Source organism: Accipiter gentilis, chromosome 9 (genome assembly GCF_929443795.1).
Source record: "Accipiter gentilis chromosome 9, bAccGen1.1, whole genome shotgun sequence".
Taxonomy (NCBI): domain Eukaryota; kingdom Metazoa; phylum Chordata; class Aves; order Accipitriformes; family Accipitridae; genus Astur; species Astur gentilis.
In genome coordinates, this window is record NC_064888.1 from 17,194,358 (window position 1) to 17,220,035 (window position 25,678).

Sequence of the window (25,678 nt, forward strand, 5' to 3'; positions counted from 1 at the left end):
TGCCACAATCAGCTGCGAACGTGTCTTTCAACTTGTTTTTCCTAAGGCCATAATTCACCATCAGACTTAGTGTGAGTATAAAAGCATGTCTGTCAGTGAAGTTGCCATAATTTATAACCTCCAATATGTTACTACCGTTGTGTATGTTAAATATAACCCATCTTAAGGCCTCAGGGATGCATGCAAGCTGCTAGGAGAGGTTGAATGAATTACAGAATATTGGTTCTGATAGTGTGTGTACCATCTAAACAAGCAGCAGGAAGGGAGGGAAGCCCCCTATGGGCTTATAAGGCCAGTCTAATTACTTTTATTTAGCTAGTGCCAAGTTTTACAGTACTAATGGGTTGATGATTCTGTGGGTAATGGAAGTTTAGAGATGATTTTTCTTAGTATTCAAAATTCTAATTCTTCTAGCTTTCTTCTGTGTCTTCTGTGGGATGTGCCAAAGAGATAATAAAGAATATAGGGAATTACTAACAGAGTTATAAGTGAAAGAATTACTACACCATGAACTAAATGTATGTGCATGAATTCCGTTGCTACACAGATATAAGGGACTGCAGCATTAGGTGAACATACAAAAAAGCAGGCTTCATATATTTTTTCTGAGGTTTTTTTATTGCTTGTGGTGATGTGAAGAAATGATTCAAAGGCTTGCATAATTTTCTACAGCAGTAGAAGTAAAAAGCCCCTATTGTTATCTTTGTTATCTATGGTAATTGTTATCTTTGCTTATCTCTGGTAATTTTCAATGCTAAATTTTCAAAATTTAGTATCTAAAAATAAATATCTGAGTCCAATGTTTTAATGTTCTAATTTACAGAAGTACTGCGCACTCAGAACTGCTGCAGTATTTGGTGGGATACGAAGGTTCAGCCCACAGATGATATTGCTTTGGAGTCAAATGCCTAAACGTCATATGAGAATTTTAGTTTTCAGCAGTTCTAGTAAAAAGAATTGTAAATACTTCTAAATAGTGAATTTTTGTTTGAGGTTTTGTTGGCATATTTGTTTCTTAATAAAACTATTGTGAAAATGTTTTTCAATTAGCTGCAACTCCTCCCTGGCTCTTACTCAACTCAGAATTTTAGGTCTGTCAATCTGACACCTTTGTTAAAAAACATCCTTGGGCAGTGTCATCATGAAAATAGATCTACCCACACAAATTTTCATAAAGCTGCTTTACATGTAGACCAGTCGTTTTAGGATTTTGCAATAGTGATGGGATGGTGGGTGTGCTAACATTCTAAGCAATAATACTGGGCAAAAGTTTGTCATACATGGTTGTAACTTAAAGTCTGTGATCAAATGCCTTACATCAGAAAGAATACTTAAGGATCCAACTGTTCCACAAAGCAGAATCTTCCATCATACTAGTCCATTTAATGGCTAATGATCAGACAGATTAGTAAGTGTATATTTCAGTCCTTACTGCATTATCTACTACTATGCTACACTTGCTTTTTCCAGAATTCCTGCGACACTGCTTTTCCTAGTTCTCCAATAGATTTCTTAGTTTCTTCCTGTTTCTGTCTAGACAAGCCCTTTGGGGTTAAAGTTGTTTTGAGTATTCCAGTAATAGTCTTTACGGTATTCCCAGTCAGCAATGTAGAACCTTACTAAATCACGTTCTAACAAAAACTCATGTTATTTCCGTGAATAAGTTGTAGCTTACAAGTCTCATCTGTTCTTTTTTCTGAGTTTCCCTAAGCCCTTGACTATATACAAGAATTTGGAAGCTCAGCTATTGGTCTCTGATGTCACTTGCTGTGTCCTTCTTTTCTCTTTGGTATCTCTAAGCTTCCAGGTTATATCAGAGCTCTACCTTGCTAAGTGTGTTTATGCAGATATGCTCCTTCAAGAGCATTTAAAATGATTTTACCTATTTTTTTTAAATTCTCTTTTGCAATGTTGACTTAGAGAAAGTTATTAATCTTCTATTTTTTCTGTACCATCTTTTGTAAATTAAAAATTTAACACCTGTGCAGTGTTTGTGCATTTTATCCCAAACACACATTCTGCAGAGCCAGAGGTTTCTGCCCTTGCTTTAACTTAACAGCTGGTAATATTTGTTGTGCTAATTCACTTACATGGAAACACTGATGCAAGTGTTACAAATTGGGAGTTAGGGTTTTTTGGTACAAGACAAAACATAGTGTATTTTTCCCTCCAGTTTGACTTGGCAATGGGAGCAAGAGTGAGGCTAAGTATCAAATGCAGGGAAGACGGAGTTGTCCTGTATGAAGCAAAGATGAACAATCTGCCCTTTCATCAATGTGACAATGCTCTTGAACAGGTGTAGCTCGTTTCAGTAGAACAGAGGCAACTGCAGTTTTAGAAGGCAGCTAGGTCTTGCCTGCTCTTAATGTCTGCCTTTAATTAACCTGCATGTCAATCCTTTCATGTCCTACAGATCTGAGGAAAAACAAGCCATGTCAGAAATAATTACAAAAGGGTATAGAAGCACATTACAGAGAAAATCCTGGGCAGACAGGGACAAACTGTGATGTGGTCCTTAAATGATGTTTATAGGAACAATTAGAGAATTAGGGAGATTTTTTTCTTTTCTTTTTTTCTTTGTGTGAGAGAGACTGGCTGGGAAGAGAGTGAGTGCTGGAAAGGAAATGTAATGGGCTTTGATGGAGGTGGGGGAAAGAGGTGAGATAAACAGCTACAGCAATCAGGACAGGCTGGTGTTATTCTACACTTGTACATGAAAGATGTCAAGTATACTCACTGAGAACTGTTTTAGCATGGTATCTCAAGGCTTGTCTCAAGGCACTTTTAGTTCATGGCAAAGAAAGCTTTTTCACTAGACCAGTCCTCTGTCATAAACACAAATGCCCAATGTGAATCGAATAAGCTTGGCTGCCTAGGGAAAATTTGAAACTCCAATGTGTTTGATTTTGTAGCTAAAATGCAGTGGCAATATAAGTGTTCAAATCACCATGGTTTAATGGATATGAATTGAGTCACCCTGTAGTTCCAGTTACTTGCTTATGGCCATCTTCAGCCAAGTAATTCGGAAGTATTACTCAAACTTATTAACTCAGCAACCTGGTTAAGTCCAAAGAAACCAAGTCCAAAGACTTAAAGGGGTCATACAGACAGTAACAGTTATGTTAGCACACAGCTTTGCAGAATATTTCTCATATCACTTTTATTTACTGATTTGACTTCACATTTTTGTTGTGTGATATTTATTGCATTAAACATGTCATCAAGGCTTCCTAGGTGGCTTATTCTCATTTTTTTTGCAATTATTCTCTTCAGTGTACCTTATGCTTCAAATTTAGGTAACTAATTATGCATTTCAATTTGAATCAGCCTCTTTGATTGTTTTTAGAGTTTTCTTCTTTTTAATTTTGTTGTGTTTGCCATCATATTTCTGTCTGGAGAGGCAGAGATGAGATTGTTCTCACTAATCATTTTAGTGCATGATCTGTGATGTGAAATTTCTATCTGTAAGCTCATATCTGCTCTTTTTTCATTTTCTTCTTTCACAGCTTCAGTCTGGTGTATATAATTGTAACGAATTCCTTTGGCTGTAGTGTTAAATATCAGTGTTTACATGGTTGAAGGATAAATTCTTTTCTTAATTTCATATTATGATTTCCACAGCTTCAGAACTGGATTATAGATATAGAATATATACACCTAGAATTCTATAACATATATAGATAGATATAGAATTCTGTGCTATAGAATTTTATTCTGATAATGTGAATATCAGAATAAAAATCAGATCATATTTTGGAAAAGCAACTGTGGAATAAGTCTCTTGTTTTAAATGACATTAATAATTTTTAAAACAATTTTAGCTTTCCATCAAACAGTTAAAATAATTTAATAGATTCTAATTGAAGAGTAAGCATTTATCCTGTGTTATGGAATATACAGATAACAGATAGTGACCTCCTTTGCTGGATACTTATTTTCCAAAGCAAAAACTTTTGTGACAGCAATGTTTTACAGTCATTTTATTTCCATTATACTGTGTGTTATAATGAAAATGCAATAGTAGTGGTTGATGGATGTTTTTATGTTGAGTACAAGTTGCTTATTGCACCATTGTTGCAAATCTTCATTTTAATTGTCAGGCTTAAGTGTTTCCACCGTAGGGAAAATAGGTTATCCATAGTCTTCTATTTTTTCTACCATCATTTTATGAGTAAGAAAATTTTCAGTGAATACAAGCGAAATATCTATTAAATTATCTCTTGACTATTTTTCCTAGTAATTTGTACTTTTTATTAAAAATATAGGTATGTTTTGTCAAATTCCTTCTTGAAGCAATATGTACCACCTTATATAGTAAAGGTTTATCAGTCTCATTGATATAAATCATTGATTTTAAATGCAGTGAGCTTTAATGTTTTGTCTTAATTCTTTTTTAGGTTTAGGAAAGTAAGGATGAATGTTTAATTGTGTCTTTATTGTACCTTTGTTGAATTGTGATTTCACTTTAACAGCATATCTGAGTAAGAACAAGGAACTGAATTTATGAAATGTCAATACAATGTGTGTAGAAAAAGGGAATGTATAGAAAAATACTGACACAATCATATACATTTCCTACAGTATGGAATATGTAATGAATTAAATTTTTCAGAAGCACTCAGGATCTTCAATCATTAGATTTCTTAAAATTCAAACCTTTAGTTTTAGCAAACTTAAGAAAAAAAACCCCAAACAACTTGCTAATGCAGTGTTCTCTTTAGATTCTGGAAGCTTGGATGTACTGAAGTTGAATGAAGGCCAGGACATCAACATGTTAGGAAGTTTAATCTGAAGTCAGAGGGGAAAATTCTTGTTGCCATAAATATTTTCTTCAATACATATGAGCAGTAAAAACTAATAAAGATTAACACTTGTTATTAATTACTGATGCTAATAATGATTGGGCTTTTCTGTATTTGTAAGAGGTATGAAGCATTGCAACAAGCTATCTAGAGATTTGAAATCTTTGTTCATGCAAGTATTCAAAACAGACAAAAAGGCTCTGAATACAATTGAGCTTTCTTTAGTGAGTGAGTTGGATCAGTTAATTTTATGATATTACTACCAGTTGAAGATTTTTATGGTATTCTTGGTCACTGTTTAAGCAAGACTCCATCCAACGTGCTTAACTCTGAAATCCATGGAGTATATAAGCAGGAATATTTACAGTGTTGAGAGTGTAGTTTGATCCTTCTGATATCTTTGCTGTGCATCATAGTATGCTTAGGACAAAACAGAAAGCTAGAATCAGATGCCCTGTTTCGCCAGACTAAACTTCGCTAGTTGTTTATTTATTAAAAGGAATTTCATATGCAGGGATTGGAAGGAATTGAACTTCAGGGCAAAATATCCCAGCAGTTTAGTTAATTTTGATAGCTCTGGTCATTTAGTTTCAACAGTACATTATCCATCATGGTGATTAGAGTTTATAATTTGCAACAGACTTGTATGAACTACATAAAGCTTGTTATGGCTTTTGGCTACACCAAAAGGTGTAGCCATTTTAGCTTGTTAGAAAATTAATGAGTTTGATAGCTTCTCTCCAGCTGAAGCAGAGAAACTTTTCTAATGTGATGTTGGTTCATAGCAACAATCTGAAAACAGAAGACTGAATCTCTTCTTGAACCTATCTCTTAGGACTAGCTGGTTTTATAGCAAAAATCACTGTTCACAGGACAATAAACTGTTGTTTAAGATGTAATTTAATCTGATCTTCAGAGATCCTTACATTTGTAGCTTCTATCATCCTCTGCTGCATTAGTAGCAGATACCGAGGATGTGATTCTTCTAATTTTGTTTTTACATTTTTATGTTCATATTCAGAGTGATGAGACTGTAGAACTGTAGACAGTAGGCCAGCACTGTGTTTTGTCTGTGTCTTGAGGACTTTTCTATCATGACTAGATGAAAAATTACCTGTGTATTATTTTTATTAAGAATAAATATAAGGACTGTTTTTCATCTTTTGCTAAACCAATGTTTGTCAAGTAAGAAAAGATAGATTGTTTTATTTCCACAACAATGGGAAAGTATACATGCATCGTATGTGTCATTTATGTTGTGATACAGACATATATGTTACAGTACATACTGTGTATGCCATAATTCCTATCACTTAATGTACAGTACCTGTTTAGATGGTACACTTTGGAACTCTGCAAGTTCAGTTTCTAAATTTTGGGGCTCCTCATCTGCTTTCCTTAAACAATTTGCTAGTTGCTGGCTTTGTCAGCAGTGCTTAAATCTATCTTGAGTCAGTAACCTTTTTTGTAGTCGATGACATTTGCATGCACAGTGCAACAGTTCATAAGTGCATACCTGTACACCCAAGAAAATGTTCACATTTTTAATATACAATTAATGAAACATCCTACTAGCCTTGTTAAATAGCACATAGTGACCAGAAGTGGTATGAGTCATGACTGTAAGTTCTGTCCCTGTGAAAAGGATGGAAGAAAAAGAATGTTTCTTTCACTATTTAAGAACAGTACAATTGGAAATTTTATAACTGGAATATGTAATTATTATTTTTTACCTGTCAAATTCAAAAGGTGCTGACAAGTTCCTCTGTAAACATTTTGAGCAATTTCAAGAGGCCAGAAAATAATTTCTACTGTCAATTAAGCAGATTTTATTTTGATCTAAATTTCTGTGGCAATTTGCTAAATAGAAAGATTAATATTTCAAAAACTTATCAGCGTGTAAAAACAGAGATAGCAAAAGCAATTGTTCTGCAACTGGAACAACAACATCGTCTATTAAAAACTTTATATAGTAAATGAAATTTTAGTTTTCTTGATAAAACTATTTTTGGTGTTCCCTGAATTGCTGCCCTGCATAATTAGTTGATATATTTGGAACTGTGATAAAAATACACTGACCACCTACAATTAAGGGTAATTAAGAAAACCTGCTCAAAACAGCATACCTATTGAAAAACATAGAACAAATCTTTTTGTAATGGAACACACATTATATATGTTATAGTGTTACAGAATCATACTTTTTTCATCAAAAAGTAGGATTTCTTATGTGACTGTTGCATTAAAATAAATTCCCTGATCAACTATTTCTTTCTGAGCTTACTGGAATTAAGCTATGAAGTACTGGGGCTAATGTACATGCCTTAAAACAGGCTAGGTGGTCACCCTATTATTCAGGTCACATTTTTACATTCAGAACAACTATGAAGGTGAGTAAGGTACACACAATTCAGAATTACCACAATTTCTGCAAAAAAACGCCCTGCTTTATTCAGCAGAAAGATGTCTTTTACTAGAAAAGCAGCAGAAGGTGGCTAAATAAATCGCTCATATCAGGGCATCCCTTATACTATGCATATTCATTCTGTCCAATACATTATGCATTCAAATAATTGGAAGTTGTGTGGTTTAGATCCTGTGAACTGCATTGAAAAATTCACCTCTATGTATCTCTGTGTTTATTATCTTCAGTTATCCATCAGTTACTGAACACTATGGACATTTTGAAATTATTCTGCATCTCACTATTTCATCCACTGTTTTTTTGCAAAATACATTGAAAATTCAGGTTTGCTTTGAAAACTCAAATGAGATTATTTTGAATGTGAAATAACAAAATGCTTATTAAAAAGGACCGATTGGATTTCAGACTTGTTATTGTAATTTATAATTCCTCCTCCCCCTTCTTCTCTTCCTCATCCTTTTTGTCCTCTTCTACAAGCATCTTTTTCTCCCCAGAGTAATACTGGTGCTATGTTCAGTATTTTGTTTGCAGTAGTATAAACATTTTCAGCCTGTGACTTCATTGCTGAAATAACTCACCTCTTTCATATCAACTCTTACCTAGGAGCCGTACAGCAGACTCATTGATGTAGGTTTTTTTCTGCATGGCAGCCCAGGCCAAGCTTTGGTTTCACTGCATGATGCAACTTCACCTTTTTTTGGTTGTCTATGGGATTAATTATAATCTATTCCTGTATTGCCTGTGCATGCCAATGTGCTTACCATAATGGTGTATACACTGAATGCAGTCTAGAGCATTAAGTGCATGAACTGGAATTAAAAAACCCATAAAATTGGTATATTTGAGAAAATGTAAATTATGCTTGTCAATATCTTTAGTTAAGCTTTTATAGAATGAATAGGACATAATATGTATCAGGTCTATATATTTAAAATTTCCAGCATATTACAGTAGTTTATTGACTAGATAGACTAGACAATTGCAGTGTGGTCAAGATGGGAAAGAAAGAGTGTACTAACTGTTCTGTTGTGACAACAGCTGAATGGTGCCTGTAGTGTTCAGAAAGATAAACCTTTCCCTGCTGTCAACTTTAGCAGCAGGTGACAGTGAAAAGAGGTAAGATTATACATAATCATTTATTAAAAGTCAGAATTTGGGAAGAATTGTGAAGTGCAACAGGTTTGGTGGGGTTTTTTTATAATATAAAGTAGCCTGCAAAGTAATTTTAAATGTAATGATTTACAAAACGCCACTAAAATGAAATTTCATATGAAGAATTGTAACACCACTCTAAGTTTCTTTTACAAATTACATTGTGAGCATCTTAAGCAACATGTTATTCATATGTTCTTAAATGTATTCAAATAAATCTTTCATCAGCAGTCAAAGATATGATTTAATGCTAATCCTATTGTTCCCTGATAAAATGATGAAACAGCACTTTGGAAAGTGACTTGAAATATTGTGTCTGAACACAATTTTGTAGTGCTGTCAATCAGTGCAAATGTTGAGTGTATGTGTTCAGAGGTTATATTTTGTGCTTTTAGGAGGGTCAAAATTAACTTACAGATTGCAAATTAATGCTCAACTTGGTGAATAAACATTTATCCCATACATTTAAATTTGAGGGTCTATAATATAAAATGCTATGATGTTTGAAAAATGGTAATTGTGTAATTATGAAGCCGAAATACATTCTCAGTGTGTACTTTTAAGCAGGTAACTGAAAACTTGCAATATATTCAAAACAATAAAAAAGGGAAGGAATTTCTGCAACTGTTGTCTTGCCACCCACATGCTGGTACTGTGCTGCCCAAAGAATGTTTATTATTTAGGATTACTTAGGAATTTTTTTTTTATGATACTCCTGTATTCCACCTAATGACAGTTACTATTTTTTTCTTATAATGAACACAAAATCTTTTAGGACTGTAAAACTGATCAGACAAATATCTATACAGCAACATGAAATTCTTCCTCCTGAAATTGGTGCAAAGTGGATTATTACACCTGTCCTTTTGACTTACCAGTAGCTCAGCGTGTAAGCCTAACTACACATCCCATGCATGGCAGCTAGGATAAAAAGGTGTTGGATGGTACAGTGCAAGCCATTTTGAGATGGTGTTAGAAAAAAGGAGCCACTATATATTAATTTTTAACGTCATTATAATCCTTTTCTTACACTGATGTAAAGTAGTTTTTTATCAGGCTTGTGATAATTGATTTGAGCAACTGCTACAGGTGCTGGCAATACCTTATTCCATTTGTTAATGGAGATAAAGTGACCGCTAAAAAAGAAAGGCAAAGTGTCATTAATCTGCCTAAAAAGGGCTTTGCCTTTCCCATTTAGAAAAACCACTGTGATTGAGACTGTCAATCAGGCTCCAGGCTGGTTTTCTTGTCTGAAAAGTTGAACTAGGAAAGAGCTGAAGTATTTTTTTAATTTCTTCTTTGTTCATTTAAACTGTTTCTATTCTTTTGCGAATAGAATGTGGCTATTCAGTGAGTCTTTCACAGAATCAGCATTTTGCCTTAAGATTATGGTAATTTGCTCTTAAGACAGTCCTGGTATATAATCAGGTCCCACAGCTGGAACAGCTGTGACATGAAAATTTCTAAGTAGCAAAATTGACTAGATTGCAGTTATATGCATGTGGAAAGTAAGCTGCAGCAGAGGAATGTATGGGTAGAGAAACTGTGTACATGTGTTTTACTTTAAAAAGGTATGTGCACTAAACACTCTCCAGGAGTCCAGAAAAGAAAAAGGGAAACTGATAGAAAGGACTGTCATAAATGTTTATATATACTGGGAGTGAAGGTTACGTGGGTTATGTCTGCAGCTGGTTTAAGGCAGAGGAATTTAAACAGATATTCTGTGTTGCTCAGGATATATTCAAAGATCTCAGATGGTTACTCTTGGTAGTTGAAAGGTTTTTTACTTCAACTCACCTGTCCATTATTCCTAGTAAAGTGGAACAAGTATACAAATACAGAATTCCTTGTGATAATTGACAAGGATACTAGGTGTGTAATAGTTTGGATTGGGAGTAGTTGAGTTGTGTGACCTATGGCACCCTAAATGTAGCTTAGATATTAAATGACTAAGGTGCTTAAAAGGACCCTTATGATGATGGGATAGATGAGGCCAAAAGGTCTTCATGAGAAATGAGAGAATCTGAAATTACAAAAATTTGTTTGGGACTAATATACTTTCTAGTTTTAGGCAGATTTTTTGAGGGAATGTACATGGTTCACATTCACAGTTATGCCTTCTTTTGAAAAATGAAACAATATTTCCTGCCTGGTGTAACTGTGTATTAGGACTGCTTTAGAATTACCATTAACACAATATGGATAACTTTTTATGGATAATAATAGATTTGGGTGCACGCACTAAAAAGTCTGACCAAAAAAGCTGATCCAGTAATGTAATGTCAGCTTTCTACGAGTTTGTAGTATTTCTGGATTTCATTGATCAATTTCATTATTCACTGACATTAAAGTCAAATAATATACCTTAGCTTCAAGTTTATTACTACTCAGTAAAAATGAAATAGTAGCCAGATATTTTTATTAAAGTATCACAGGAGGGAATTCCAGAAAAGACAGACAGATGAATGAACTGCAAGTATTTTAACACTCCAGTTTATCTGGTACTCTTGTCATTTTCAGTTAGGATAGTTGATTTTAGACTAAATTTCATAGGACAAGATCAGTTTTTTTAATTATTGTATGTAAGAAAGCAAGAAACACATGGAAACAATACTGTAAATCATCTGGAGGAATCTTTTATGCATATCAAGCAGAAAACAAGAGCTCAGTTTTATGATGATATACGAGAGAAAAATGATTAATAATTTTACTTTTGAGTCAAATAGGATAGGTGAGGACATTCTCATTTCTGAAGACTGTACGTATTTTTTCCAAGAGTGCAGTCAGATAAAGGAGAATTTTAAAAGTTGGACAACAGTATCAACAGAATAGAGGGATAATAAAAGGCACTGAGATGGAGGAGTAGTTGGAGCTGGAAAACGATGATGATGGTGGGCTGTTGAAAACTTTGAGTTTGAGAAAAGTGCATAGGAAATGTGAAAACCACCTTTGGGTAATTTTAAAAGACAGCAGCTGCAAAAGAGAATCACATAAAATAGAGCAAGAAGGAATCTCAGGAAGTCAATCTTCCTTTTGCTGCAAGGTAAAAGTGACTATACATAAATTTATTCAAACAGATGCTTATCTGAGAGATCAATGGTTTGTAGGCCCTCTTCTGCAGAAGGAGAAAATTTTAGAAATATCACATGTAGATCATTCTATTGACATATGCAAATGCAAGGACTGTAAGTGGTCCATCTATCCAAGGCTGAAAAGTATTTACCACTGTTTTAAAAATCTGAGATCTGCCATTCTCCCTAAAGAACCTATTACAGTGTTTAACTATATGTTTTAACTGAAGAAATTTTATGCTTTTGATATACTTCTCACTAACTTGATCCATTTCCATTTGTTCAATTCAATGTCAACATGGAAAAGGGATTAGTAAAGCAAAGAGAATTCTTTGCAGCATCATATGATGTGTTTGCATTTTCATGTCACCAGTTATTTTCTGTTCTCTGGAGTAAATGGCTACAACAACTTATTACTCCTTGGTACACTTTGGTTAAGAATACTGAACAACAATTATATTAAATAATAACAGATGAGAAGTAATAGATGGGGTCTTATTACGAAGTAGAAACATGCAAGATTGTCAACTTTAGGGTATGCAGTTATCAGAATCTTTCTATTTTGCAGTCAGCATACTAGATATAACTGAAGTGGGTTATTAAATGCTGTCAAAAAAGGTAATAATATACTGTTAGTTGAAAGAGTATAATGGTGTTTTTCTCTTTAATATGTTAGTAGTCTCACACAAAAACCTTTGATTAAAAATGCGATCCCTGGCCATTGTTACTCTATCATTCTTTTAGAGCTGGCTTGTCGTCAAGGAGATTGTTTTGTCAAGGTAATGTAACGCTATTTGCAGTTATAAGTGTTCTCAGCTTATGGTAAACAATTAACAAATCTAATGCAAAATAAAATAATATACTCTTCCTACTTACCTGTGTGGTTCTCAGCAAACCTCTTCAAGTGCAGTTATCTTAAGTAGGATGAAGATTTTAATGGTGTATTTTGCAAGAAAGCACGTGCTCTGTCTTCTGTACACTACTGAAGGAACTTAGAAGAGTTATGGAGATTGACTCTGGGCAATTTTATTGCTGTTTTAGCACTCAGATCCTGGTTGTTCAGCTGTTCTGCAGGAATATTCCTTTAGCTTTTGTTTGTGAAAGTCAGTAATTAGAGAAGACATGCTGCAGGCACTAGTGAATGTACATACACCCTGATGAAATTAAGAAATATGCTGTTTTCAGAGTGAGAAATTCTAATGTGCATATTTTCTGTATATCCTAGCAATTCAGTATAAAATGTAAGTAAAAGTTTCTTGTTATAATACTTGTATACAATTCAGTGTTTGGGCTGAGGAAGATAAGAATTTGATTTTGCTTGAGTTCTGTGTAGGTTGGCTTATGTTTTACTAGGGCAATCTATGAAGAAGCATGATGTACTTAAAATTCATGGAAAACTTGAAAAAGAAAGATGAAAACTGACAACATGATACTGAATTTTACGAAGATGTATTAGTTCATTTAGATAAAATAAGTACTAGCAATGTTACTCGACTCTGTCACTTGGTATGTTGTCAGTCGCAAATAGCACTGCAAAAGTTAATAGAGTTATGCCAGGCAAAATTTTGTGGATCTGAGATGGGCATCAGGAAAGTATACCTTTGTTCTGCAGTTGTACCAACTTAATTAGTCTCTTAATTTCATATATGAATGTGACAGAAATTAAAATTAAGAGCTTCTCTTTCCCACTGGAAGTCCTTCTCTATCTCAGTTTCTAAACGGAATTAATTTTGCATTAAAAACTGTCAAGTCACAGCATTTAAATATATCTTTAAATTTAAAACAAAATTCTTATGCCCTGTTCTTTATCACATGATCCAGAAAACAGAAAGACTCATTAGGAAAAACAGTATGTCTCTGGCTCTGATTCTTAGAAAAATCTTTACTAAATAATGCTGTTGTACAAATTTATTGCTGCTTGATCTGGTTTTGTTGTTGCTTATTTCTTCTGACAGTGGATGGGGTTTTTTTCTGAAGGAGGATGAGGAAACCTGTTAATTTTACCCAAACTAGTCTAAAAGCTTGCCAAAGTTCCCCAGTGTGCTAGGTTGATAATATAGAAGTACTTAGTTGTAGAAAGCATCTGCAGAATGGATGAGTCATGATGCATTTTGTTAATTAGGTTAGAAATAGAAGGGTAATATTCTAATGACAGCTTGTGATCTGTCAGACTACAGAATAACAGAAGATGTTGTGATAGAAATTAGGACAGGGAAATAAGGACAGACACTTGCATTGTTCCTGCTTTTTTCTGAAAAGCAGTTCCCTTGAGGTGCTTGCAATTTATAAGGTGTACCTTAAGCAATGACCTAAGAAGTCTTGGAAGATAGCTTTATTTCACATTATTTGGCAGTTCACCTTTTATTTTGACCAGATTTATATTTTACTTATTTAATTTAAAATTGAACAAAGAGGATACTGATTGTTGTAATTCAAAGACAGCTTAGCATGTATGAGCCTAAGATCAGCAATGCATTTTCAAAAGAAATGTGAAAGAGAAAGATGCATATCAAAGTGAAGAGGGGGGCCACTCCACATGTAGACAAGGCAGGAATGGAGATGGAAACAAAGACAGTAAAACAGAGTAATCTGGAATAAATTCATCGCATGCTGAAGTTGAGTTTTTGTGACTGGAAAGACAAATATGGTTTAATTCAATAAGCAAAGGAGAGTCAGAATAGAGAATTAAAAAAAGGTACTGGGCAATGTCCCAAGGAGTTATGCAGGAATATTTTTCTGAAGCTTTCTGAAGGAAGAGGAGGATAAAGTAATAGGCATTATGGAGTCCAGACAGGAGGAAGGTACAATAAAAAAAGGTGAGAGAGAGACAACCAAGCATGGTCAGCATCTTAGCTGTGAGTATAAAAAAGAAGCTCCAGGAATTGACACTGAAATGTGTTTGGAGCAGAAAGTTCTGTGTGTGTGTGTGTGTGTGTGCACACAGGAGAAGCAGTTAGCTAAGGATTTAGATGTAGGAGGTTGTGTGGTCAAAAAAAGGATTTAAATGTATCTTTATCAATGACAAGATAAGAAGATAGAGGAAATGGTCACAGCATCCTCCTTGGCTATCAGGTCATAACCATCTGCAAAATTCAGTGAGAAAGGGATTGTTCCTCCTTCCCTTACTAGCTCCCGGTATACAAAACTTTGTAGACAATATCTCTAACTAGAGATGTAATGATCCCATGGAGTTTTATGGATCCCAAAACTGTGATGTAGATTACACTGCACTTCTGCTTTGGGCAAAGTTGGTCTTCCCCTTTCTTTCACTAAAGCATTGTTCTGATCCAGCTGGCTGCTATTCGTTTTTGGGAAGGAAACCAACTTAACTCTTCCTGCATATCATGCAGTGCTAACTGAAAATGCTAGTAGCAAAACTTCCCCAGTGGCGGACCACATTGTGTCAAGGGAGAGTGAAGTAATTTAGAAGACATTTGCCATCTAAAAATTAATAAGCTTATTGATGTTATGGCTCAAAGAAAGGCCTTCTAAACTGAGCCATTTACCAAGGCATCTTGTATTCAGAAAATCAGTACACAGACTGCAAGAAAATACTTTGTTTTCTAACTGTGGGACTACCTTGGTTAATAAATGAAAGCCATTTGAAGTAAGAAAAAAAATGTTATGCTCTCTATCACTCTGTGAGATGTTTGACACCTTTGATTTTTATTTAGTCATGTTGATTTATTTTAATTATCGTATTTGTTTCACTAGATTGACACTTGATAGGCATCCATGTTTATAATTTTGCTATGTGTTCATGCATGTTTCACTAAAGAAGATTTTAACTTACTCCCTTCTGAGCAGTACAGCTAAACCATAGTTAAAGGAACAGAAGTTATTCTGCTTTGAATGAACATTGCTTTTACTAAATGATACATCTGGCTTTTCCCTTAGTTTTACTTTAGTACTATGTCACCGAAACACAGTTAAAAAAGCCTAACGATAACCCCCTTAATTTTTTTTTTGCTGTACTATTAAAAAAATGTATTAAAGGAGTATAAACAGATGCTGACCTCAAATTTGTGCCAAACTTATTTTTTACTCTAAACTTTGTAAAATTGGGTTTGTTCTATAAATAATTTTTAGGGAATTCAGTATTACAGAGGAGCTTCCAGTAAAACAAAATAGTTTGGAAACAAAAACCCCCTACTATAGACATTTTTAAGAACAAAGAAAATTTACATGCCCAAATTAATACATACTAATTGCATTCAAACACATTTGAAAGTGAGAAGTGAATGGAATGTCTTCAAATGATGAGATACTAAAGAGCTTCTAAATATTGAGTGGGTTTTCTCCATTATTTATTCATTTGTGTTTATTATATTTTAGCAGCCTCTACCAGTATTTCTGTACATAATTATAATTTGATTTTAAAATTCATTCTTATCAATGGACATTCTTTCTGATAGAAACTGCACATTTAACTGTTTTTTCATATAATGTACTGTCATGCAATCTACAAACTGTCATGAGCAAAGGAAATTAAAAACTTCTCAATTTTTCATAGTATCAAGCTGTCTTTATTTCTCAGGCATGTTAAGTTTGTAACATACTTTTTTTTTTAGTTCCAACTTTTTCAGTTTTACATTTTATTCAGTTAATATTAAGAATTAAAATAGATTTTATCTAATTTCAGTCATGGATTTAGCTTTTCCTCCACTATTCAGAAGACAACTTTGCTTCCAAAAATTAAAATTGAAAATTAGGACAATTCTCTGAATTTCTAAAAGTTTCAATAACTTCTTAAAGTTCCAAAGATGTAGCAGCTGTGGTATTGTTATTAACGTCAGTACTTTCCTGAAGTTACAGTAGAAGTAATTTTCTTTTGTGGTGGTTTATGAATGTTTTACATAGAACTTCTTATCTTCAACACACTTGGCAAAATGTAACTAGATTAATAAAATTAAAATTAACCTTTTGCATTTTGGTATATAATTATACACAAATAAAAAATGGCATCCATCTTAGCCTTTGCAGGCCTTGTCATTAAAAGGAAAGGCAAAAAAAAAAAGTGGCAAAAAACATTAGGAGCAGACTGACAGGACATGTGCCAAAAATACAAGAGTCTACTTCCTTACACAGAAAGGACAAAGAACTGTAAATTGCATATTGAATAGTTATTTGAAGTACCAAATTGGGTGTGTGCAATCTTTCCCATTATTGTGGGGAACTTTTTATGTAAAATCATCCAGATAGATGTCACTATGATTGCAAAGCTGGCCGAAAGTCTGAATCAATGTAGAGTTTCTTTCCCTTACTTCTGTGTGGTCATAGTGAGAGTGATTGCACTGTGGCATAGATTGATATGTCACAGCAAGGCTTTGCTCTGAAGTCGGAAATGGGCTTTACAGCTCCTATCAGGAGGTGAAACAATACAGGAGAAAACAAGATATTTTCAACTCTGTTGCAATTGCAGAATCCTGGAAATACTCAATGAAGGCTTTTTCTGTGGGAAGTTTCATTTTAATATACTCACAGAAACAAATAATTTCAGAAAACATTAAAATGCATACTATTTTTTGCCATCTCCCACTGATTCTATGACTCTTCAAAGAGTAATCTCAGTAGAACCATTTTGAATGCAGTAGAACCATTTTGAATGCAGTAGAAGCATTTCAAATGAACCAGAAATAAGTGAGTATGATAAATAAATACATTAAATAAACTTGTGACAAAAGTAGTTATTTAAACAGCAGTAAATTCTTTTGAATTGAAGTGACAAGGGGTTCATTCATTTGTTCAGCTGTGGTAATAGTATCATGTAAAGTGTTGGATTCAGTGTTGATTGTGAAAAAGGTTTAATGATGCTGGGATCACCTTGTCAAAATTTTGCCCTATCTGTGTAAAGTTAAACTGGAGTAATTTTGTTACTTCTCTTGTAGTCACTCTAGCTCACTGAACTAGTTTATTCCTGTGATACCTGTATAACTGGGCTTTACAACTACTAGTATTGCAATAAAAATGCTGTAGTAGTAAACAGAACGAGTAAATAGAGGTAATGTGAAACTGAAAAGAATAGCAGTGTTTAAAGAGCAGGAGAGGAAGGAATAGAATTAACAGTGAAGTCCATGCCTGAAAAATCAAATAAGGTTCTGTCTTTACTGAAGATCAGGCAAACTAAGCCCACTGTTATTTCTCTAGATGCAATTTTTGTATTAAATTGTAGCACAGAGCACACAGTTGCAGCAAATGATAACTTGATATAAACGTTGACCTGAAGAAAACTGTCAGCCTCTCAAATCTTGCTTGTGTAGCCCAGGCATTGCTTGTAGCATTTAGTCTACTACATAAAAAGATGACGGGGCAAAGGGGAATTATAGTCCTTGATAGATTATCAGCAGGATAACCCTGCATTAAGTAACATAAAATTGGTGCTGTGAATTTTTCTTTTCAAAACACAAGAAGTCATAGCTACAGTGGAATTTTTTTCAATTTTTGTGTAGCAAATTAAAGACACTCTTTCAAAGTGCACATAAATATTGCATTTAGAATTACATCACTACTGTAATTTTTTCCAGTTACATTAAATCTTTCATAGCATTGTTAGTATAATGTTATTCCATTGATTTTAGTGTAGTTTCTCCAGGGTTTTAGAAGTACAAATGCATGAAACCACACTTACAGTGAAGGACACTTACATGGAAGAGTAATAAAAACATTTCTAAGAGTCTGTTGGCTCCTTAAAAGGTGAATCCTTTGCTGATCTAAAGGGGTGAAATCCCATAGGACAAGTCATCTGATTTTAGTTTAAAACAGACAATATATTATTAGTCCTGGAGTCACCAGCACACCACAGTCTGGAACTCTAAGAACTATAGCACTTCTGTTTTGGAGAAATGTGATGTAAAGAAGAGTTTCAACTTCGCTTCCTTTCTGCAGCAGAGTGAATGGTGCAATGATAAACATTAGTGGCTGTTTTTTTCTCTCAGTTCAAATGTGAGCTACCGATGAAACGGAAAACTATCACCAAAATTTAATTTGGAAAATTTTAAATCTTGTACTCTGTGAGTATAAATAATCATTTCTTTAGCCTTAGTCACATGCCTTTCTGATAAACTCATCATTTAAAATAAAAAGGAAAGGACATGGTGTTTGTCTTTGAAACGGATAACTTAGAAATTGAAAGAGAGACATGATCTCTGAAATGAAGGATGCTCTAGGGATATGACTAGCAGAAGCAGTAGTCCTGGTGTTAGGTAAACAAAAGTTCCAAATCAGGATTGTGGTCCACTGTGCTGAGTGTTCTGCAAACAAGATGAAGATGTATTATGCATTAGCTAATTTGTCAGATCTTGTAGGTTTTTGTAAAGGACAATGGTACAAAAGTACAGTGGTTAGCTGCAACCCTACCTGACCTTATCTAACAATCATGACAAGCACCAAATAACTGTGGAAAGGAAGATAATGAAGCGCTCTCTATCCTAGTCATAAATCTGTGCAATTCCATTAGCTTCAGTGAATTTCTGCAGCTTTTACAGGAACCTAACTTGGAATTAAGGGTCCGAGCCTCTGTGTTGGTGCAAAGTTGTTCATGCTGCTTCTGCTGTACTTCCTGTGATTTCTGTTGGTCGGGTGCATACTGACTCAGTGTGTAGCCTACCTTATTTTGACAACATCCTTTGCTCTCAATAATGCTATACAGAAAATGATCCTGTTGGGTTCTCAGATTACATCCACTGTTTTTGTACCTAAAGCTGTATTTGTGAAGTGTGAGGTGCTGTCTTCCATCCTATATGTTAATGTTTGGCTTCTCTTCCCTTCTGCCTGCTTTTGTAAATCAATTTTATTTGAACTACAACAGAAATGTTTCATAACGTCAATGTCTTTGCAAATAGCTTTTTAAAAACCATTTTAATATAATTTCTTATAGCACTGAAGGTTCTTAAAACATAAAGCTATTGTACATCAAGGAAAATTTTGCTGTATACATTCATGCATCTAAAGACAGGAGAGGGCATGCTGTATTTAACTTGTTTGACCTGTAATGTATACAAGGAATGGAAAATTTGGCTGCATGTGTAATGACCTGGTAGCCCAGGTAATTTCCTTTATGCCGTAACTTAGGTAACTGACATTCATAACGCATAGAATCTTGCTTGTTGAGCAATCTAGCATTATATTTGCAGAGCTACTGCTATACTAACTGGTATTATATTCACATTCAGTGATTTATTTGACCTGGGAAGCCAAAGGATTTCTTCTTTCCTGAAAGGATAATTTCTATGGCTCCAAATGACCAAATGATCTACATTCTAGTTTTCCACTTTAATACAGTTGTGATGAATACATGATCATTTGCAATATATGTGTGTGTATATATGTATATATGGTGGGACATTATGTATATATAGTATATACATCAGCATATATTAGGACATGACTTTTACTTTGGTCTGACTTCAACATTTCTCTGTGGCTTCACCAACCAATTTTAGAAACCTCACAAATAAATCACTAATCACATTCATGGAAGTTATCTCCTTCCTTAGATAAAAGTGTATCTATAAAGTACCAGTTTGTATAGAGTATGCTTTGGACCTGTCCCACTGTTAAATAAAGCATAATATAATAAGCTAGAATTTGCAATGGCTGCCTGACACACACAAAGGTATTTCAATTAACCTGCATGCATAAATTAACCCTTAGAGTACTGCTTCAAATTCCTCAATTTATTTTGTTATTTAATTTTACCAGTGGGCTATGCTGCTTTTCTACTCAGTTCATAGTACTGTACATAAAGTACATTAAATAGCCATACACAAAAAAAGAAGTGAGAAAAAGGAAAAAAAAAACCCCAAACCAACTTCTTATAAACAAGGAATTGTACAAGACTAAGTACCCCAGGTTGCTAATGGGTAATGTATTCCTAAGCAACTATGTTTTTTTTTAAGGTTTTATATTATGACATGAATTAAAACCATGTAATGTTTCACTGTAGCTGTGTGCTTGTTAGGTTTGTTCCTAAAGTATCATAGGTATGTTTCCTGTAGAAAGAAGTCAGTTCTTTAAGGGTTAATGTGGGGTTAAGGAATCCTGAGGTATTCTCCTGCTTGTTCTTTCTTAAAGGTATCTGCATGTTGATTCTCAGATATTACCTGAACAGGTTAATATAAAGACTGTATGAATGACTAACTGAATGAATGAAATAATTCATTTGAAATGCTTGCTTGTATCCTGTAAATGACTGGAAAACAGAAATGTGATTTCTGAATCAACGTCCTTAATGAAATGCATAAAAATCTTACCAGAGTAGAAAATCATATACTGACAATTTACTCCAATTTCTTTTTCTTTCAAATAGCCCAATAGAATCCTGCCAGAATTTCTACAAAGATTTCACATTACAGATCGACATGGCTTTCAATGTGTTCTTCCTACTCTACTTCGGCTTGCGTGTAAGTAGTATGTCTTTGATAGCGTAAGTCAGGGAGAGAATATAGCTATTAGATAGGGAAAGTCTTTGAATACAGCCTGACTACAATGGCTGGACAAAATTAAGCTAATTTCTAAAATGCATGAGCAAAACATTTGATTGGGAACATTTAGGTAATAACAATAAGCATCTAAGATCACTAAGGAGACCGATAGTTTATAAGCTAAGCCATCTGTTCCAGGATGTTCTCATGTGGTAGAAAGTGAAAACTATTATAGTTCAGTGCTGGTCAGTGACGTGGAATCTAGTTGCATTGTTAACAATGGAGTTGTAACTACCTCAGCAAGACTAGTGAACGCTTGATCTATTCCTCTGCTGCTAGACAGGTCTTTGGCAGTCAAAGGTTGAGGTTACAGCTGGTAGAGCTGCTGTATTCAGTTTTATGCACTTCCACTTTCCCAGACTGCTAATGAATGCTTTGCAGAAGCTGTAAATACTAGTCAACATGCTGAAATGTATATGCTTAGAATATGCTTACCACTTTCTGAAAATCCAGTAATGCTGTTTCAGGATCTGAAAGTTGGGACATCTGAAACAGGTAGGCACTTTTAAAAGTTCTGGACAGTAATGCTTGGAATTCAAGCTGTTTTTTTTTTTTGTTGTTGGTTGGTTGTTGTTTGGGTTTTTTTTAAATATGCTTTGAAAACTAACTTTGCTTGTTGTTAATTGGAAAATCAGGGGAAAAAGGCCTCAAACATAACAGAACTACAAGGAAAACTTCATGTGAGCAGAAAGCCTGCCACATTGGTCTTTAAATTTGATACAAGTATTGCTTCCTGATCTTGCTTTGTCCATTTTGCTCCTGAATCACTGGAACTCCTATGTCACAATGATAGTTGAGTTCCTCCTATTTCACTTCTGACCAACTTAACCAACTTTTTCTAATAATAAGGAATTTTGTTGCAAATCTGGGTTATTTCATTACTTAGTCTAGGTGCAGTGTCTATCCTTTAGCTAAATAGGTAAATTCTTTCAGTATTTACACTACTATGCATGCATTCTAAGCTGTATTTTAAAAGCATGCAGTGTAATAGCCCCTAATTCTTAAAGATTTGGGGAGCTTTTGTAGTTGTCCACCAGGCCTGCAATATAAGTTAACTTTTTGACATAACAGATGCAATGCATGGTATTTGTGAACTTCCAAGAACCTTTTTTTAGAAGTATCCAAATGCTTTGTAAATTTTGTGCTAGTGATAAGGTTGTATGTTCTTACCAAGAGAATTAAAATTATGTATTGGACACTCTTACTTACATAAAGCAGTAACTCAGATTACATTATCAAGAAGCAGAGCAGAGTAAATGAGAATTTACTGACAGCTGATGCTAATACTTTCATATCCACACTGTATGTTTTTTGGAAGGGAGAGAGAGTACTGTAGAGTCCACTCTGGTCCTGTGGACTGAATGCACTTCAGCAGTTACAGTATGTGAGTTGCACTGCCAGAACACTTTTTTCAGTTTTAGTTTCAACCAAAACAAATCTTTGTGTTATCTAAAACTGCTTTGTGATGCAAACTGAAGTATGGTAGATGGGGATGATAAGGATTCACTTCAGATTAGTACTCCTTATCTAAGTCAAAATGCTAATATAGCTGTAACTTCAGCTCTCCAAGAAGTCCTGCTGAACTAAACAGGAGTTCCTGGGGCAACGGTGATACTTGGTTGTGCAGATGCAAGAATCGGATCGATAATGAGTTTCCTAGTTATGTAATAAGCATCTCATACTTTTAGCTATTTTAGGTTGGGGTTTTTTGTTGGTGTTTGTTGTTGTGGTTTTTTTCTGATAAATATCTCCTATGAGGACTCACTGGCAAATTAAAGTATTTGAAGAAATATTTTAAAATCTCATCCTTCTCAATCTGTTCTCACTGAAATGATGTTGCAACTCAAAATCATATAAATATTACCATATATTCAGTTCTAGAAGATATTTGTATTCAAACATGCATATACTCATTTTAAAATTTTTGTTGGCTATTATCCAACTATGTGAGAACTCAAAAGCGAAGTCTGCAAACTGCTGATGAAGACTAAGTCCAAACTGCATGAGTTAGCACATAATCAAGCAATAGGGTCTGGCAGAGATATGGCAAGTATGGAAGTAATCCTTCTCTGGAAGCGACAGAATTCTGCTAGTGCTTCTAGAAAAACAAGGTATCTCTTCAAGCATGGTAGGATTGCCTCTGTAATGAAATGGACTTCTATTAATCGCTAATTACCTAAATGAATAACTGTTCAAATACTTCCATAGAAAAGTATGAGTGGCCTTTACAGTCAACAGACTTAGTTTTCATTGTTGAATAACACACTTTAACCTTTTTGAAAACCTAAAGGTTGTGCCCTGGGGAAAGATAAAATTCTGATTAGAACACATATTGCAGGTTATGAAAATATTGATCTGACATCTTAAAAAGTTTTCCGTTCCAAATATTCTGACTACTCTAAATTCAACAGAAGGGAGTAGAAAGTTTCTGCTGAAACTGGATATTTTTGTTCAGTTTTCATAGTGGAGCATTGGTATTGAGTAATACAGACCAATAAAAAGTCAATTTTTGCTTTTGAGTCTTCTCTGAGGCAAAGGATGCTCACGTTGTCTGTCTTCTTTTTAAGTATGATTTCAACATTCTTGACATCAGTGGAGTCCCCTTTCCAATAATTTATCTGGGATTCCATCAAAGTTGGTATGCACCATAAACACTTTCTGTTAGAAGTTTTAAAGTAGTTCTAAGGCAAGGAGATTAAGTGGATGAAATAGTTAGAGAATGTCAGTATTTGCTTTGGAAGAAAGACAATGGATAATGTGTGTGAGTTGAAAAATACAAGCACTGTTTTGAAATATGTTAGTGCAGGTTTTAAGACTTATATGAGTAAAACTGCTCCATTAAATGTCTTTGTGATGCACTAAAATTTTATATTTATTTGTATATTTATATTTCATATTTATATAAAACATTTTTTAAAAATTATTACTTGAATGTGAATAGTAGTTTGATCTTATTTAAGCACATAGATGAGTAGGCAAGTTCAAATGATGATGTCCTTGGCATCTAAGTTTGCCAGTTTCCCTAGGCTGATTTCATGATGAGGAGAGAGAAATGACTTCATCCATGGCACAATTCAAAGGATTGAAGTCCTGCTGCAGTCCTGAATTATGCCTTGTAGGAGTCATCCTGGTGATTATGTCTGGATAGGATGATAAAGGGACTTTGTAAACTATCATGTATTTAGAAACCCATGAACAGCAAGTACATGGTGAGACTACTACCAACATGTTTGGTGTGCTAGAGCAAAAGTGAAATATTGAAGTGAAATATTACTTTGAAATATTTTATACTTACCTACACTTTTCTAATATTACTGATACATTGTTAATAAATGTGGAGAAAATGTTTTTTTAGCACAGATATTACAACTCATCATATAGATGATCTGTCTTTTTGTCAGTCTTTTCATTTTAATCTCAATGTGGTTATCAAGCAACACACAATACCGACTTCTTTCCAATGAGACATGTTGTTTTGTCTGGACTGACCTAAAACATCAGCTACTTGTCCACTAACTTTGAAATTTAATATTTTAGAATGGAAAATATTGCACATACTTGCAACCACCATGAGCATAATCTGATTCTTTCATCCTCCCCTTCTTTTTTTTCAGTTCATAGCAGCCAATGACAAGCTATGGTTTTGGCTAGAAGTTAACTCAGTAGTAGATTTCTTCACGGTCCCTCCAGTGTTTGTGTCAGTATATTTAAACAGAAGTTGGCTGGGTAAGTAAAATACCTTTTAATAGCTGTTATAAAAATACTTAAACTTCACATTTAGATGGAGAATTTCTTCATCTTGTGGCATCGTGTAAGCAGAAGAACGTTACCAATGTTCTTTTTGCAGTGAATTTGCCATTTCAGCAGACAGGCGGGTTATGTCAGAAAAAGCACTTACTAAGTCCGTTTTGTTCTTGATTCATTAATATAATCTTCTATTCTAAGTGGTGGTGAATGCCAGCTTGGAAGTACTGTGTAACATGAGGCTGTTTTTATAAAATGGTGAATTTGATGTAATTGTCTCAGCTTACAATCTGAACAGGTGATCCAGACCATTCGTTCACTGAGCTGGATTGCCATGAATCACTGTCAACAATGAAATCAACAAATTTTCTTCACATTTTGAGCTAATACAGCTAAATTTTAAATCCACTGAAAAAACAGAGTTGGAAGATTTGTTTAGACACTTGTGTGGGACTGCTAGGAATGCATTAGAAAAGAATATGCCACATGTAAAAGGGAATAAAAAGTGAAGCAGAGCAGACAAAATATATCAATTAAAGAACACCTATAATGTGACGTGAAGTTTCTTGTACAAATTGCATATTCTCTCTAGTTAAGTAAAATGAAGGTCAAAATTTGGGAGTTTTTATTCAGGGAAAGCTTCCTAAAAATGGCATACATTGTGAATGCCATGTCTTTAGACAACATATGAAACTTCACAATTTGACAATCCATTTCTCCAGAAAGACAGGCATTCATTGTCCCTGATTTCACTAGCTATAACTCAATCCCAGATTCTTTGCATTATGTGAATTAAAGGCATGTATTTTCACACTTGAATGCAACATATCAGAGTTTCTGAGAACTTTGAGATTGAAATTATTGGAGATGAAGGCTATGTAAGAGCAAAAACTAGAATTACAGGAGCCACAGAAAAGGAATACGAAATGAGAAAATAGCAAAACTGCAAAATTTGGGAAATGAGACAAAAAGATAATTATTTGAGATGAATACTCTTTGTGA

General features: G+C 34.3%; 1 protein-coding gene across 24 annotated transcripts in view; it reads left to right on the top strand.

Moving 5' to 3' along the window:
• KCNMA1 (potassium calcium-activated channel subfamily M alpha 1) overlaps positions 1-25,678 on the top strand; it is a 531,710-nt gene that overhangs the window by 301,866 nt on the left and 204,166 nt on the right. For 14 of the 24 annotated variants that reach the window (XM_049810032.1, XM_049810031.1, XM_049810033.1 and 11 more), the window contains 3 exons: positions 7,831-7,854; positions 20,758-20,851; positions 24,547-24,658. In XM_049810032.1, the coding sequence (XP_049665989.1) occupies positions 7,831-7,854; positions 20,758-20,851; positions 24,547-24,658 (230 nt within the window). The remainder of the gene's footprint in view (positions 1-7,830; positions 7,855-20,757; positions 20,852-24,546; positions 24,659-25,678) is intronic. The other 10 variants (XM_049810028.1, XM_049810049.1, XM_049810038.1 and 7 more) reach the window with 1 other exon arrangement.